This window comes from Neovison vison, chromosome 1, assembly GCF_020171115.1.
Source record: "Neovison vison isolate M4711 chromosome 1, ASM_NN_V1, whole genome shotgun sequence".
Lineage (NCBI taxonomy): Eukaryota > Metazoa > Chordata > Mammalia > Carnivora > Mustelidae > Neogale > Neogale vison.
Window position 1 is genome coordinate 275,156,023 of NC_058091.1, and position 17,854 is coordinate 275,173,876.

General features: G+C 53.9%; 1 protein-coding gene across 2 annotated transcripts in view; it reads left to right on the top strand.

Annotated features, from left to right (window-relative positions):
* Nucleotides 1-17,854, top strand: part of CAMK2A (calcium/calmodulin dependent protein kinase II alpha) — a 60,633-nt gene that overhangs the window by 39,199 nt on the left and 3,580 nt on the right. Inside the window, exons 14-18 of one of the 2 annotated variants that reach the window (XM_044231492.1) lie at nt 3,727-3,759; nt 4,740-4,788; nt 11,032-11,107; nt 13,872-13,966; nt 17,547-17,779. In XM_044231492.1, coding sequence (XP_044087427.1) covers nt 3,727-3,759; nt 4,740-4,788; nt 11,032-11,107; nt 13,872-13,966; nt 17,547-17,779 — 486 coding nt within the window. Of the gene's footprint in view, nt 1-3,726; nt 3,760-4,739; nt 4,789-11,031; nt 11,108-13,871; nt 13,967-17,546; nt 17,780-17,854 lie in introns of those variants that run through there. The other variant, XM_044231481.1, reaches the window with a different exon arrangement.

A 17,854-nucleotide genomic window follows, 5' to 3' on the forward strand; every position in this document is an offset into this window, starting at 1 on the left:
TCTTTATAGGTACAATGGATGGAGTGGGAGGAGTGTGGACTCCATGATTTCTAAGATTTAAGCTTTAAAAACAAAAAAGAGAAAAGAAAGGAAAGGAAAGGAAAGGGAAAGAAGAGAAAGGGAAAGAAAAGAAGAAGGCAACTAAACCCTACCAATCACTTTTCCTTCTCCTCTTGGGTACTTGAGGAATACAGAATTACTTGGTTATCAGTCAGCGTCAGTAGATTTCAAAGTGAACTTCTTGGAGCTAGAAGGTTTGGGGGAGGCATCCTTAGCAGCGGATGGGGTAGAGTGGGATAATAAGGGGTGGCTGAGCAGAGAAGATACTGGGCTTCTCGCGCCCACTAGAGCCAGAAGAACTCCATGTAACGGACCTCGCAGTGGTTGAACTTAGCAGTTGGAAGCCTTGGCTGGTTATCTGACTCCCTTGAGCCCGTGTTTCCTCATCCGGGCAATGGGGTAAAAGGGTTTCCCACCTCCCAGGACTGCTTGTGAGGATGAAGGAAGATAATGGGTGTTGGAGACTTAGCAGGGGCCCTGGCATGGGGTACGTGCATTGTGTTTTCTAGATTGGACTTTGATGTAAGATTTCTCTTGAAAACAAAGTTTGATCAAGGAAGGATTCAGAAACAGATCTAAAACCAAACCAACGTATAAAGTTAACACCTGCTTATCCCAAATGCTATGACGGAATCCAGACTTGAGTTCTGGCTTACTTGCAGTTTTGCATTACCCATGAATCAAACTCTCCCCACCTCTAATTGGAAAGGGTAATGGGGGGATGTGCAATTTGGGGGGCCCTGTTTGGAGCAACCGGGGCCCTCTTGGCCATAGCGTGTAGACACTGGGGGTGCTCAGTTCCCTGGGAAAAGTCCTATGTGGGGAATATAGGGCGGAGGCCACAGGGGCCTGTGAGCTCTGGCCCGGGTCAGCAGAGGAGGCGGGGGCAGATGGAGGGCTACCCCGTCTGCTTGGCTCTTAGGTTGGCCCTGGCAAAGGGCTGACACAGAGCCACGGGTGTGAGGTCAGGGCCTCCCTCAGGCTGGGTCTTGGGACGAAACTCTCTTCCAGCTCCTCTCCAGGCCAGGCCAGGAGACAGAGGCTATCTGTGGAAGGACATCGCAGAGCGTGGTGGAACTCTGGCTAGTCACTACAGGGCTTACCAGGGGCCACCGCTGAAGGAAAAACCACTCCTTCCTGTAGCGACTTCTCAGGGTGGCTTGGGTGTGGATGAGAAGACACCCAAAGGCTCTTCCTGGCCAGACTGTCTCTTCGTAGCTCAGCTTCCTGCCCTTTTTGGGGGCTGGAGGAGAGGAAACCAGCTGGAAGATGAGAGTAACCAGGGACCCGGCTGGGGTTTGGGGAGCCTGGCCTACGACAGGCTGTTCTGGGGGTCCAGTCATGTGCTCCCCTAGGAGTCAAGAAGCTACGGGTTGACCGGGCCCCATCATCCCCTCCTTTGGAGACCTGCGTCACCAGTTCTGCTGTCTGTGCAAGGGGGAGGGGCCGGTGTTTGCTGGGCCAGCGAGAGGCTCTCGCACGAGAGTGGGCCTTGGGGAGTCACACCATGAGCTCCTTTAACCAACACATGCTCGGCCCCTGAGGGGAAGTATGCGTTCTTCTTACAATGTGGTCCCTGGAGAAACCACTGAGGTCATGGAGGTGCAGTGGTTGCCAGTAGGAAGACAGGCTGGTCGGAACGCAAACGATACTAGGCTTTATGGGCCCGTAGGGGCTTTTTGAGGCTAATTTTTTTTTTTTTGAGGCTAATTTTGACCCTACTTTATTTCTACCATCTCTGCAAACCCTAGAACCATGCTTCTACATGTGGTTCTGAGAGATGTGACTCTACTTGTGGTGAAAGACCCCGGTCGGTATGGGGTTATTATTAGCACCATCGTCACTGGTGATCCAGGGAAATCGAATCTTTCTGTTCCCGAGGAGCGCTGACCCCCCACCCCCACCACCTCTAAGCCTCTACTTCTATGAGGAGCGGCCGACTGCTCCCACCCCTCAGCCCCACTCACTGCCCCTGTTGGTGTCCCATCCGTACCATCGTGACTCCTCTCCCCCATGTCCCATCCTGTCACTGTATGTCCGACTCTGATGCAGTCTCTGCTCTGTGTTCCCTCCTCGTGTCCCGCCTGGAACCCTGGCCCCCGTGTTCCTCAGGTTTCTGCTGACGGCGAGCTGGGAGGGCCTGTCCCCTCCCACGTACACTGTGCCTGGCCAGGCTCCTGCCAGGAGTGAGGCTGACCCTGGGGGCTGGCTGCGGGAGTCTCACTGTCCACCCAGCTGGGGCAGAGGCAGAGGCCGTGACCCCTTACACAGGCCGATGCCCAACAAGCTGCTTCTGCCACATCTGTGGGGTCCCTGGAAGGAGAACTCAGGATCTTGGGCTCCTGGCGCTCAGACACTCCTGGATCTTAGAGTCAGAAAGCCCAAAATTAGACCCAAGGATCCTCAGAGAATAGCCAGTGCCTCCCCCAGGGCAAAGGCCCACCCTGAGGACATCTCAAGTCCTTCCCTACACACACACACACACACACACACTCACACAAACACACACACACACACACACACACACCCCACTACAGCAAGGATAACAACATCCAGGCCTCTCAGAAGGAAGGGTGTCCGTGAAGGACCAGCCGAGGCAGAGCAGTCAGGCCGCGGTATCTGGAGACCTGCACAGAAGGGAAAGCCTGCACTTGGGGGTTCCCGCCTCCGCTCTGCTCCCGGTTAGCTGAGAGACCTCGGGCAGGTCACTGCCCTTCTCTGGGCCCCAGCTTCCCATCCGTGCAATGCGAGTGTCAGTGTTAGACCCGTAGCCTTCTGCAAATGCGAGTCTTTACGACTCCTAGCTTAGAGTGAGAGAACAAGAAGACAATGTGTCCTCTGTCTTTTTCTTCTCCCTTGGTTCCACGGCCAGTAACATGAGTGAAGCTGCAAATCCTCCAAACGCTGGAAGAGGTGGGATGGCAGGGCTCAGCTATGTGTCTGGCCATGCCTCAGTTTCTCTTTCAGCGTAAGGGAGCTGAACAGGCCTGTCGCTGGGAAGCTGGGACCAGAGGCAGGATTTCAAAGGCCACTTAGAGGACTGTCCACGCCCAGGGCTGCTTCAGTTCACCTGGGGATACTGTTTAAAAAGCAGACGCCCCACCCCAGACCTAGTTATTGACCTCCTTGAGGGGGCCTGGTTATGTTTCTTTTCTACAGGTTTCCCAAGGAACTCTGATACCCAACCACACCAGGACTGGGGTTCTTTCAGTAGAGACACAAGGGGAGGCTAGGAGGAGGCCTTGGGCCTCATCTCCAGACCTGAGCACCTTTGGTCCTACAAGAACTTTGGCTTCCAGAGGCCTCTGGCAACTGGCGTCCAAGACCCCGTCAGAACTTGATGTAGAGGGAGCACTGGTCCAAGGGAGGCTTGGCCGGAGCTTGCTGGTCAGATGGTGAGCCCCAGGCAGCTGTGCATGAAGCCCCCAAGAGCTTCAGGCTGAGAGAGGACTGACCCTGCTAGGGCAGCTCTTGCTCACGGCCCTGACTTCTTGCCCCACTGCCACGCTGGCAAGGAACCTTAGAGGATGACCGTGAGGCCCATCATCCTTCCAAGCCCGCCCCCCCCCACTGTCGTTCGTTTCTTTGCTCCCTGCCGTTTCTCTGCTCCCTGCCGTTTTCACGCTGTGTCTTTTCCTGTCCCATCTCTTCTCCTTGTTTTTCCAGAAAAGAAAGTCCAGTTCCAGCGTTCAGTTAATGGTGAGTGTCTGCCGTCTCCCAAACGCCGGTAAATGCTGGGCCTCGAACCCTCGCTCCTGCCTCCCTCCTGCAGGCTGCACTGGGAACCCGGGGCGGGGAGAGGCTGCTCAGGGCGTGCTTGGTACGTGTGCCTCGTGTGACAGTCTGTGTGTTGCGTGTGCGTGTTGTTTGCGTGTTTCTGTTGACACCTCCAACTCCATGGCCCAGACCAGCAGCCTGGCCGTAGACCTGAGGACCTCCTCAGGTATGAAGGTTGATTTGAACCCCATCCCACGTCCAGCCCTTGGCTTCTTGCTTCTCCCCGCCCTCTGCTCTGGAACTCATCTCAGGGCTTGGTTTGTGCCAGGTGCGGCGTGGGGGGGCTTGGTTTGGCCAAAGAGTGGGCGCCCGAGAGGCCCTTCTTGAGCTTCTCGACGCTCCCCAGGGCCCGCCGGTGGCAGCGGAGCCACCAGCCCCTGCCTTCTGTCCAGGGGTCCCAGTGGTGGCATGGCGGCCCACATCCCTCTTCTTCTGATTCCGTGGCTGTCTCCCCCAGCTGTGCGGTTTTTCTGCCCTCGAAAAGCCCAGCCTCTCTCACACTGGGCCTCCCCTCCTCTCTCTCTTCCTCTCCTGCTGGTGTGTGTATCCCTTCCCCATTCTGTGGCCACCATGAGCCTCTCTGATCTCCCACACCCCGTCTTGGCTCCCTCAAGCAGACAGGGCCGGGGAGCCCTCCCAGCCCTTCCAGAAAGGCCAGGGATCTCCTCGCACCCGTCCCTTCACCCACGCCCCCTGCCACCTGCCACCTGCTTAGCTGGGCCCTCCCCCTCCTTAGGCTCAAGAGTCTGGCAGGGTCTTCAGGGCAGCGTCTGGATGGCAGAGCCGGTGAGGCTGACAGAAGCCGGGCCGCCGCATCAGGCAGCCGGGGGGCAGCCCCCGACGGGCCATGCCTCTTCTGCTTGCCAGCAGGCCCTCACCACCTCCCGTGTTCTCTTTGGCAGGAATCTTCCGAGAGTACCAACACCACCATCGAGGATGAAGACACCAAAGGTAGGGGGGGGCCTCGCCTTCAACATCTGGGCCCCCCGGGGCCTCCCGGCAGGCCCCCTTCCCTGACAGCCCTGGCCTCCAAGGGCCCCAGGGCCGAGCTTGTGTCCTGCTCCTCCACAGAGACCCTGGCTGTCGCCCCCTGCAGACTGGGCAGTGCCACCGCAGGACACTGCTTCCCGCGTGAGGTACTCGGGCTAGGGACACAGGCGGACTTTGCTTCCTGCAGGGGTGGTGTGCTTAAGTTTAGGATGTTTTAGGGGGCAGAACATTAACCTATTCAGGTCACAAATGTATCATGGTGGCAGACATTTTATTTTTGAATTTTTTAAAAAATGAGTTGATTTTAGGGGGCACCTGACTGGCTCCACTGGTGGAGCGAGCGACTCTTGATTTCAGGGTCGTGAGTTCAAGCTCCACGTTGGGCGTAGAGCTTACTTTAAAAATAAATAAGCAAACAAATAAATAATAAATATGAGTTGATTCTAAGAACATGAAGTGAAAAGAAGAAGGGAAGGGAAAGCAAAAATGCCGAAAATTCAGTTGAACTGGAGCGTTGCCTAAGACCAACCCCCAGTGGCTGACAGTCCCCACAAGCCTTCAGATGGAGGAGGGAGCAAAATCCTGAAGTACTGTGACCGGCTTAGTAAGAGGGGAGCTAATAAGGGCGATAACAGGAATCGTGGACACCCTTGAGCAGGGTACTTGCTATGGGCTAGACCGGGTCCAAGTGCTTTCTATCTACCTGAGCTGTGAGGTAGGTACTGTGATCGAGCCCATTCTACAGCCTGGGAAACAGAGGTTGAGTAAATTGGCCCAGGGTCCCCTAGCTCCTAAGGCTGGAATTAGGATTTGAACCCGGGCAGCGTGGCTCCAGGACTCCACGCCTGGTAGCCGTGGCTCACAGGTTGGGTGCATGGCAAACATGCTTGGAGTTGGAGGAGGAAGGCTGAGGGTCACCTTCTGCTCAGGGGACCCCAAATCGTTGGACGAGTTAGGCATGTCCTGCCATCCTGTCCACACCAGCCATCCTTGTCCCATGGGAGAGGGAGACTAGCCGGGGTGGGGGTTCTCACACTCAGCACATGTCAGAGACCCCTGGGGAGTCTTTGCAACTTAGAAGAACACCACTGACCTGGAGAGATTGCAGCCGTACCAGTGTAGACATTTTTCCATTTGGATATCGACCCCTAGAAGAGCACAATGAAGGGGCATTTTGTTACGTAACAAATATTTCTGCACAATTGCACAGTCCGCCTCTTAAGACAGTTTGGCACACTGAACACCATGACTCCCTCCACACATTGCCTGGGGGCCGCGGAAGGTCGGCTCCACACTGTGTGTATCCCTGTGCAGTCATTCCCCACCGGGCCGTGGGGCCAGTCCACTCCATCACCACAGCCCAACACTAGAACACATCAGTCTTCCACGACGGAACTAGGGACGACCTTTTAAAACCCGACACTCTTATAGAAAAACTCCCCACTGGGGTCAGGTGTGCATTCTAAGTCCCTCAGGTGTGGTTTTCCAACCACATCCCTAGCCCTGCCCCTGTGGACTCTGTGGTGAGCCAAGACATGGCATTTCCAAGACTGTCCCCACATTTAAGGCTCACTGTTCTAACGATAAAAGGCACTGGGATTTTGAAAAGACCTGTTAAGGCCTTGTGATGCTGGGCTCAGAGCAGACAGGGGTCGTAGAGGTGAACTGACTCTATGCTTCTTCATGGCAATCCATTTGCTGGGTGACTTTGGACAACTTACTCAACCTCTCTGAGCCTCAGTTTTCCTTCGGTAAAGAGGGGATGATAATGGTAACAATCTCAGAGGACTGCTGTGCGGGATGAGATAAGAGGCTGCGTATACAGTGGTTTCACAGTTTTGGGCACTGGTCATAGTTTAATAAATTTCAATTTCTTTTTTTCAAACCGGAACTTAAGGCTGAATGACAGGAAGCCACATGGAATTGTCTTGGAACATCAGTTTTACTCAAAGATTATTTTAAGACAGATATTTATATGTTAGAAATATTTGGAAAGGAATGTGAAATTTGTATGTGTTATAAATGTGAACGTGACCCATCAAAGACATTCTCCCCCTAGGGTAATGGCTCTGGGTGGCATCCTGAGACCTCACACTTGCTGTCATTAGACTCCACTCTGGAGAGATCAGGATGGGAAAATTTGTGGAGTCTTAGATTTTAGTTCACCTGTACCCCTGTTACAGAGGAGCATCTCAGGCCCAGAGAAAAAGGACAAGTCCAGGTTATCCATGGCAGAACTGGGGCCTTGTTTCCTTCCTCAGTTTTCCCCATGTAAAAGGCCATGTCAGATAGCAGAGACACTGGCTCAGCCAAGAGATTCTCCCTGTGTTTGGCAGGAAAGAGGAGCCCTGTGCCACCCCTAGCTTCTTCAGGCCTCAGAGAAAGTTTCAGAAAAAAAAAATTTTCTGGTGTTAATTTGTTAAGTCTTCTCCCTAAGTGAGAATAGCAGCTGGTGGGGTAGATTCTGACCTAACATTAAAGTTAATTAGAAATGTCATCCTCCAGGGAACAATTTCCCCTGAGCAAAGAAAGAGACATTAATATTTCAGAGCACCTCAGGCTTAATGCACAGGCCTCTGGCCCTCTGAGCTGTGTGGACGGGGCTCTGCCAGGCTTCCTTCCCACTTCCCTAACTCCTACTGGTCAGCGCCATGAAAAATTAATTTCTTCCCCAACCCAAAAAGCTGTCTCAGAATCTAGGCAGAGACCTTCTGGGAAATACTGGCCAGAATGCTGATTCCATTTTAGCCTCAGCATGCTGTGAGACCTTCAGAGAGTGTCTTAACCTCTCTGGGGCCTCAGCTTTCCCATCTGTATAGGAGCACTCCTAGACTGCATGGGTGAACACCTGGCAGATAAGAAATGCCAGAGGCTGCTGCTGAGAAGCCACTGAAACAGGACTGCTGAGGACAGGGAAGGGAACCAAAACCAGAGTGAATTTCTCCAGCTCTAGGGAGCACCAGACTCCCAGATCTTCTGTCCCAGAGATGAAGCTACTAGGGAGATTTCTGCCCCATAGACTTCCACTGTTGTTAAACTTGATGTTCTGAGTGGCTAGAAGCACAGCCAAGTTAGGCATTGTCTCTGGATGCGTTAATAGAGGTATAGTGCCCAGATTTAAGGAGCAGATAGAGAGTGCTACCCCAGACCTGATATTCTGCAATATTCAAGCCACATTGAGGATTGTGTGCTGACACTCAGAGAGGCATTTAAACAGCTCAAGGACCCCAAAGAGTGGATGGCCAGCTTAAATCAGATCCTACAAACCCTATCCTGGAGGCTTTTAGCCTTAGAAGACTAGTAGAGGGGAAAGGGCATAGGGTCTGAGGAAGCGGGTGCATATTCTGGGGTCCCAGAAGCCAGAAAGGGGAAGAGAACCATAACAAGGGGCTTTCAGAGGGGAGGGTCTGACTTAAAAGAAGAAGAAGGTGTGTGCAGAGGGAGAGAAGCCCGATAGTGTGTCAGGCTCCCTGGCAGGCTACAACCCCCAAAGTTTCAACCAAAAACAGAACCATCATGTCTCAGGCTGCTGGGAAGCATCCTTGCCCTGGCTAGAGACCAGAGGCTGTCCTCAGGGAGAACTTCCAATTCGGAGATTTCCAGATGATAATAATCATCGCTCTTATTCACGGACTGCCAGGCACGGCTCTAAATGCTTTATATTGTACACCATTATTGACATAAATGAGTTGATAGAAAGGGCTTGGAGCAATGGCTGGTTCTTAATGAGAAGCATACATGTGTTTGTTATTTCTACTGATGCATCCTTGACTCGGTTCTCAGAACCACCTTGTGAGGTAAGTACTATGAGAAGCTCCATTACACATATGGGAAAACTGAGGCACGGGGAAGTATAAGCAGCAGAGTTGGGCTCCAAACCTAGGGAGTATGACTCCAGAATCCAGGCCCCTGACCGCTCTCCTAGCATCTCCGGGATGGCAGTGAGACGGAACCCACAGGAGTTAGGGAATGTCACGGGCTCATGGGATGTCAGGCTGGAAGGAGCCTTAAAGTCTGTGCAGAGAAAGCCAGGAGGTGGCCCAGGTCCCATGGCTTGCCAGGAGCGTGTGGGCCGCTCTGGATCACCACCCTGCTTCTGCATGGGAATGGAATGCCGTGTCACCTGGCAGAGATGGGTGTCTTCCTGCCCTCAGTCTCCATGAAGGAAGGCAGAGTTGGGCAGCAGGCCAGGCTTTTGGGCTCCAAGGGACAGAGACCACCTGGCCACTTGGTAGATTCCAGCACACAGGGCAAAGACAGCAGCCCTGGGCCCGGTTCCGTCCACTCACTGATTGGCTCACCCCTGCCTCCTCTGCCCCCACCCCAGGCGAGGCCCCCCCGGTGTGAGCCGGCAGAGCTCACGGTCCAACACAGGCTCATTCCCAGCCCTGGTAAATCTGAGCAGAGCCAGGAGATCAAGAATTAGCCCCTCACTGTGCTACTGACATTGAAGATGGTGACTGTTACGTCTATGGGACACCCACCATGTGCCAACAGGCATGCTGGGCACAGGGCCCCTGCCTTAAGGAGAGTGTGATGGGCTTTGGAGCTGCAGACTCTGGTGGGAGCGGTCAGCCCGCTGCAGCAGTCACCCTCTCTCACCGTGCTTTGCTCATCTCTGATGTGGCAATGAGGGCCACATGGAGTCATGCCGTGAGGCTTCCAGATGCTTCAGGCTGAGCAGCACAAAGGCTGGTGAGCTCGTTCATGCGGTGGGTAATGCCTGTGGAGCCAGGTCTGTTCCAGGCCCGGGCGTCCAGTGCAACAAAGGCAGCCACAGCCTAGCTTCCACGGAACACGTATCTAAGTTGGGAGATAGACAAGCGTACGGGCCTAACTCGTCAGGGAGCATGGGGTGGGGGGCATGGGGGTCCTGGGGAAAAGGCCCTGGGCTGGGAACCAAGCCCTACACCAAGGTGTTCTATGTCCTTGGGCAAGTCAGCCCCTTCCTGGGCCTCCATTTCCCCCATCATCTGAAAAAAAAAATGGCCATCATCATCTGGAGGCTGAGGCTCTGGTCCCCAAGGTTTCTTTCAGCTCGGATGTTGTAGGATTCTGTGTCCCCTGGGCCCGAGGTGAGCTTCCCGGCATCAGGGGTGGGGTGGCAAAGGCGGTGATGAGGAAAGAGGCAGAGACAGGGCCTCAGCCAGGCATGTTCCCCTCCCTCTATCCCAGACTGAGACACGGCCACGTGGCTCAGCAGAGGCTGCTCCGTAGGCCAGCCAGCTGACTGGGTTGGAAGTGAAGCATGGGCCCGTGTGAGGAGAGCCTGCCCCAGGGAACCATGCCAGGCTTCTGGTGGGACAGTCCCGCTGGGAGCCAGGACACTGGGCTCCAAATTCCTCCGTCCGCGAGGCTCAGACTCCACGTGTGTCATATCGGGGGTGCTGGCCTTGCTGACCTCCTGGGGTGTCTGGGAGAAGTGGGTGAAGTCTATCTGGTACTCCCGTCTGGGTTCGGCACTGAAGGGATGAGAGGTGGTGCTGTTTCCATTTCACAGCGGGGAAAACTGGGGCTCAGAACAGAGCCCTTGTCATGAGAAAACTGATGGCCTAAGCCGCTACCAGAAAGAGCCATTCGTCATGTTCTGGGGGTGGACAGCGGAGGCTGGGTCTCAGCAACTGGGATTCATGATGCCTAGAAAGTTCTGAATCCCTCCGTGCCTGATTCCTACATGGAATCAGGAATTTTGCTCCACATGGAGCAAAAGGCTCACCCAGACCTAAGGGAGCAGTAAGCCCTAAGACCTTCCTTAAGGCCCCCAGTTTGGGCCCAGAGGGAGCCCTGGTTCATGGCTGCTAGCAACAACCACCACTGTTGACCCGGTTTTGATTCAGGTGGCAAAGCAAGGGGACGGAGTAGTGTATTTTGGAGTCAGCCTGGCTTCCCATGAGGCCTAATGTCAGAATGTCCGCCATGCATGATTCACTGAGGCCAAAACTGCCAACCGGGACGCTGACTCTGCCCTTTGCAGCTGAGGGAAATTTCCCACTCTTCTCCACCTTTCTGGGCCTCAGTTTCTGCTTCTGTGAAATGCAAGTAATGGTACCTGCTTCCCAGGGATAATGTGAGGCTAACCGAGACCGTCTGTACAAGGCCCTCAGGTCCCCACACAGGGTCTGGCACATGACAGGGACTCAGAAAATGGTAGCTGGTGCTTCGTTATATTACTATCATTTCTCTGTGTCTCCTCCTGCCTTGCAGTGCGGAAACAGGAGATTATTAAAGTGACAGAGCAGCTGATTGAAGCCATAAGCAATGGAGATTTTGAGTCCTACACGTGAGTCGGTTGGGTCCACTCTGCATGTCCTGCCTGGATTGTGGCTCAGGGGGTGCTGATGGCTAACTTTGGGGGTTCTTGTCTCCAGTCCTCATTTACTCCCTCTGCATGTGCCATGAACCAGACTGAACTTTTTGCGTTTAGACTTTCTGCTTTAATGAAGCTTTCTGTTCACAATATTCTGTATCTCGGTCCTCCCTCATCTCCTCCTCCTCATGTCCTCCTCCTCATCTCTTGTTCCCCAGAAGGAACTCCAACAAAACTCCTTTGCTTCCCCCACCACAGCATGGGCCTCCTCAGGAGATGAGCGGGGAAGGAGGGGAGGGAGGCGGGCCTCTCCTCAGACCTGCTGTATGGGCCTGTTCCTCAGCCTGGACCTCCTCAGGCCTCTGACCTCAGGTGGGCAGAAGCAGGCAGGAATCCACAGGGTGCGTCCTCCAGTGAGCAGGGGTGAGGAAACGAACCTCGAAACAGAACCTTAAATCCTCTGGGGAATAAGGCCAAGTGTCCAAAAATAACATAAAATGAAACAGATGGTATGAGATGTCCCCTACCCATCTGGACCAGCCTTTCAAGGGGCGGCTGTGTGCGAAGGTTGGGCTGGAGCGCCCCCTAGTGTCCACCCAGAGCCTGCATGGTCTGGCCCAAAGCCGGCCCAGCCCAAGGAGAGGGAAGATTCTGGGCTGAGCCCTCAACCTCTCAGCTAGATGCTGACAAGACCCCACATATGATTTTTGGTGGATAAAAGCTGCCATCTAAGGTAGAATGACCCTGCTTTGGATTCGGGTGAGGTGGGAATAATTTAACTGGGATCTGGGTCTTGGGCAGCTGGTTCCTGGTTTCCTCAGTGTCCAGGACCTTAAGTTTGTCTCCCAAAGGCTTGGCAGGCCAGGTGCATTTTAATTGTGGGAAGGTTTCAGCAGCAGCAGGTGGCAAAGCCCCAGCAACCCACTGCTTCCGTTGGAGGAACAAGGACTCTGGAAGGTACAGGTGTGGGACGGAAGCTGCATGGACGCGTGTGTGCACGCACCTGTCCACATGTGCACGTTTGTGACTGTGTGCATAAGGGGTGTGGCTAGGCATATGTGCACACGTGCACCCAGGTAAAGCCTAAAAGTACAGAAACACAGCACTAAACGGGTCCTGCCAGCAGCCCTTCTCAAGAGAACTAAATCAGGGGCACCTAGGTGGCTCAGTGGGTTAAGCCGCTGCCTTCGGCTCAGGTCATGATCTCAGGGTCCTTGGGATCGAGTCCCGCATCAGGCTCTCTGCTCAAGCAGGGAGCCTGCTTCCCTCTCTCTCTCCCTCTGCCTGCCTCTCTGCCTACTTGTGATCTCTCTTTGTCAAAAAAAAAAAAAAAAGACAACTAAATCAGACCTGGGAAGAGCCCAAAACTATTTCTAGAAGGATACAGCCAGGGAGGGAGAGAAAGAGAGGTGGTTTCTATGGACCCCAAACCCATCCCTGCAGTGCCATTTCTGGGGACCCTCCCCACCTCTGTGATGTCATTCTCCTGGCATGTGCAGCCTACCCTAGGTTCTGACCCCGTGCCATCACCTCTGGAGCCACTGGCCCTGAGTAACCCGTGCTTACTGAGCCTCAGTGTCCCTAGATGTGTAATGGATTTGGAACAGGGGGCCTCTGAGTCACTTCAGAGTCAGGGACCCCAGAGACTTCCTGGAGAAGGGCTTCTCCAGTGAGGGACTCAGTCTCCCTGACACTTGGGGCTCAGACCCCCAGACTTGAAGACTTCTGGAACTGAAGGGTCCTGAGTATCTCATATGGTTTGAGCTGGGCCCCCCACCCCCCACTAATCCATTTGGAGAATTTGGGGTGCTGAGCCGAGAAACGAGTTGTTTGGGGTCACACGGACAGGGACAGTCAGGGAAGAGCAGGGTTAGAGTGGCCTACACTTCCCACAGTGCCCAGATCAGACAATGCCAGGCCCCATACCTGTCCTCCCGTTGTCTCCTGTTCCTCCCTGGCTTGGGATCTTTGCATGTCCGGAGGTACTTCCTGTCCCCGGCTGCACTGCCACTGTAACGGGGGTCTGTGTTGTGCCACAGGTCCCAGAGGCCTGGGGGTGGGGGAGACAGTTTTTCCTTCCTCAACCTCACTGTTAGGGTTCCCCAGAAGGCTGAGACCCGGAAGGGAGCTCTGAGCCGTACACACATGTCTTCCTCCCAGGCATGACTTCATGGAGGGCTACTTTCCTCACATTACAGAAGAGGAAACCGAGGCTCACGCTGAGGGCAAAAGGGGCACCTTTAAAGAAGCAAAACGCACCCTGTCCAGGGACATAACCTGCTCTGCGAGCAGAGGTCACTTTCACGTGAATGAAAAAGTCCTCCCCCGCCCCGCCCCCCCCAGGAAGGCAGATTGGCCTGGCTGCCCTGGGCAGGGAGATGCGATGTAGAGACAAGCCTGCAGGCCGAGTGACCCCCAGCCGGCGCCCAAGGGCTGCCCACGACGATGCTTCACAGCCCCTCGTGGCGCTCTCGCTTGGTGCTGGGGGTCTTATAACCAGGAGCTGGACCTGCACCCAGGCTTCCCAGGTCTATGTGGCGCCCCGAGTGGGCGGTGGGTGCCTCACGGTGCAGTTGGCAAGCCTGTTCCTCCCCGCACTGACTGCACTGAGCCTATGAGTCAGGCGCGATCACTTCAATGTCACAGGCCCGCCCTGCTCCAGTCCAGGCCCCTGGAATGAGAAGGTGGCCCCAGGAGGCCACCCCAAGCCCTCTTTTCTCTGACTTCCTCCCCCTAGGAAGATGTGTGACCCTGGGATGACAGCCTTCGAACCCGAGGCCCTGGGGAACCTGGTCGAGGGCCTGGACTTCCATCGATTCTATTTTGAAAACCGTGAGCAATCCCTTCTCTCTGGGGTGCCTGTTGTCTGCTCTCGTTCCATGTCCTGCCGGATGGCACAGCAGGGTGACGGGCAGGGCCCCCGGGGCAGCTCAGGAGCCCGCGAAGAGGAAGATCCCGTGTGGACAGGGGTTGGTACCATCTTGGTTCCCTCTCATAACCCCGGGCCCGTCCGACTGCCAGTTGTCCCTCCTGTGGCTGAGGATGGGGACCTGGGACAAGGGTGACAAGCCCTCCCAGCCCTCTCCCGTCCCTGCCCCGGCCCCTGCCCCTGGGAGGGTGTGGGGATGGCCTTTATTCTCAGTTTCCAGATGAGAGAGCTTTCCTGCCTGGACATATACCCATGTCACAGCCATCTAGATGTCTGGGGCCACCCCAGCTCTTCCAACTGGTCACAAGCAGGCTGGTGGGCTGTTATGCCTGTGGGTGGGCAGTCTGGGGAAGAGGAGGGGACCCGAGCTCACACTGCTGTGCCCCTGCCTGTGTGTCTAGGTCTCTGTCCGCATGTCTGTCCTTCCTGGGCCTCTCCTCTGCAGGAGAGACCCTGGCAGCTTTGCAACTAGGGGCTGTCAGGGGGCTGAGGCTGGGCCTGACCTAGGGCGCTTTCTGCCTGTGTCCATGTCTCTCCTTGGCCAGGGGTCAGACAGGGACGAACCAAAGCACGTGCAGGGTAGAGTCCTCTAGCTCAGGACCTACAGGAAGGCCCTGAGTGGCATATCAAGGTACCCCAAGGGCAAGGCATATACCCCTAAGGCTATGCAAGATGGTTTCTGGAGCACGTGGGCACCGCTTGAAATAGCACTGGTTCGCACAGTGAGAAAGCTGGTACCTTGCTCAATTCTCTTTCAATATGTGCAGCTTCATCAGGGGGGCAAGGCTCAGCTGGGCACTAAATCAGACTCCTTACAGACCAGAGGAGCCAAGAGCCCCCTCAATGAGCTGAGAAGGAAGTTTTCAGCTTTTCGGCCGAAAAGAGCTTTTCGGCTCTTTTCCCTTGATTAATCAAACTTTGATGCTCCAAGGATAGCAGGGGAAGTTAAATTTTCATGTGAAGATGGGTGGCTGGACCCTAAGTTTTCTCCATCACCCTGGAGTTCCCTGGCTCCTCTCTATATGGGTCTGTCTTCTTGGAGGTGCTGGTTTCCCAGTGTTAACTCTCCAATCCCCACTGAGCAGAGCAGAAACCAGGCTGAGCTGTCTCTAAAGGCTCCAAGATGAGGAACACAAAGAGAAGACTGAATAGCTCTTGGCCTGGGTCCACACCAAGGGCCTCATCACCAGCCGGCCCACGAGTGCAAGACCCAGAGTGACTTCTTGGCCCAGGCCAAGTCCCAGCATCCTGCCTGTTTTTCCCTGCTGGAGGACCTGGCCCTTTCTCCCATGCTGCCTATAAGGGTGGGCGTTAGAAGGCCACGGTCTCTTCAGAGATACCACATTAGGATGATCCTTTTTTATAAACGTCCCCCAGAACTCCAGCCCCTGCCAACAACAGCGAGGCACCCTCAACAATGCTGAGCTCGTTCATCTCTTCTGAGATTGTTCTAGGTTGTCCTAATTCAGTCCCATCTGGAGACTGACTTCTTTTAGGTTCTATTGCATTTCTTTCGGGAAGTGGCCCAGCTTGGGACAAGTCAGATTGCTTTTCTGGACCTCGGTTTCCAGATGTGTTTAATGGAGGCATTGACCTAGATGGTCTTGGGTGCCTCCAGCCCTGGTTGTTGTCGAGGATGCTTATGGAGGCCTCCTTGCATTTTGTAGGAGGGCCACTGAGTGACCTCTGATTTCTGAGGTCACTCCCAAGCCTATAATACAAAAGCTCTACCTTCACTGAGAGCCCAAAATGGTCACAGTCCGTTAGTCTGCATATGTAAGTCTCAGTGATTTGGTGTTCTGCAGACAAAGCCTGGATATAGTGATTATAATAATAGGGATGCTTTTGGCAGTTCAGAAAAAAAAAAAAAAAGACATTTTACATTTCCCAGGAAACCCATGGCTCACAAACCTGGCTGGGCATCAGAATCAGAGGGTGCGGAAGGGGAAGGAGGTTTTCAAATAATATAGATTTTTGAATTGTCATCTTCAAGAGAGGGGATGGGCAGTGTATTTTTTAAACTGGTCCTCTGTGGGATTTGAACCTGCCTTTGGGCTACACAAAGAGAAGGCATGAGGGTTCCTCTGAAGCCTGGGACCCTCATGACCCCAGTCCAGCCCTTCCCTGGGTCATTGTCTTTCTGTGCTTTTGTTTTCTATCTTGCTGAAAACATGGAGAGTTCCTAGAACTAAAATAATTAATAATAATAATAAATAATAATTGTAATAATAATAGTGGCTCACATGCTTCATAGAGAAAGCTGGCTTCAGGTACCTTTCTCAGTTCTGTCATGATTACAAGAGTTATGCCTTTCTGCTTGACTCTGGAAATCTCCATGACCTCACCCCATGACCCCCAATTCTATCCTCACAATTCCAAGATCCTAGGATTCCTCAATTTTAATATGAATCAGGTTTCCATAATGCCATATGTCAGGAGTAGGGGTTGCAGATCAGGGGTCTATAGGCCATATCTAAATGACATATATGCTTCGCGTGCCCTGCATGAGGTTTTAAATTTGAATTAGTGGCCAATAATAAAAATGAGGCATTTTCACATAAAAATTCAGATTTCTAGATTCTCCTTAAAAATCAGGTGTGGCAATGTGGGTTCCCTTAAAGCTGATGCTTGAACAACACGGGTTGGACCTGTGTGGGTCCACTTCTACACACATCTTCCCCAGACCGGCCCTGTAAATGCATTTCCTTTTCCTTGTGATTTTCTTAATAACAGTTTCTTTCCTCTAGCTTACTGTATTTTAAGAACATAGCACAAAATACAAATAACATACAAAATGTGGGTTAATCGACAGTTGATGTTATCGGTAAGACTTCCAGTCAACAGAAGGTTGTTAGCAGTTAAGTTTTGGGGAAGTCAAAAGTTATATGTGGATTTTCAAGTGTGCAGCGGGGTGGGGGTGGGGTGCGGCTAACTTCCCTCCCCCTCATTGTTTAAGGGTCAGGTTCTCACAGAGGGCCCCCAGGGAAGCTGTGGACAGGGCGCCCTCTGCAGGTGGGACAAGGTGTGCTATTCACCACAGTCTCCACCGCTCCCTATAGGTGGCTCCCTGACTCAGAGGCAAAGGGTCTCTTGCTATTTAGCATCTTATACCCTGCTCGCCCCCCTCGTTTATGTACTTGTCTGGCCTCTGTAGGGAACCTGGTTTTGAGACTCTGGTCTAAGTTCATCTGAGTCTACAGTCATAGCCCTATACTTCCATGCGTCTGAGATCCTGTGAATCTAAAATCCCATTCCCCTGTATTTAAAGAACTGGCATGTCTGAAGTTCATTGTCTCTAAGCTGGGATCTGCTCTAGCCATCTGGAAGTTCTGCCTGGACTCTTAGCTTGAACCCCTCCTGTGGAAATGAGGCAGGTGGGGGTTGCCTCTGCTAAGAGGGTCGCTGGGAGATGGGGAAGTGAAGGAAGGGACGCAGGAGGCCCCCCGTTGCATCTCCTCTGCCCCCTCCCATCCCCACCTCCAGTGTGGTCTCGGAACAGCAAGCCCGTGCACACCACCATCCTGAACCCCCATATCCATCTGATGGGCGACGAGTCGGCCTGCATCGCCTACATCCGCATCACGCAGTACCTGGATGCAGGCGGCATTCCCCGCACGGCCCAGTCGGAGGAGACCCGTGTCTGGCACCGCCGGGACGGCAAATGGCAGATCGTCCACTTCCACAGATCTGGGGCGCCCTCCGTCCTGCCCCAGTAAGAGCTCCTCCTTCCTGCCATCTGTCATGTGGGACAGTCTGAAAGAATGGGGGGATGGTGTCAGTCTGGAGGGGGC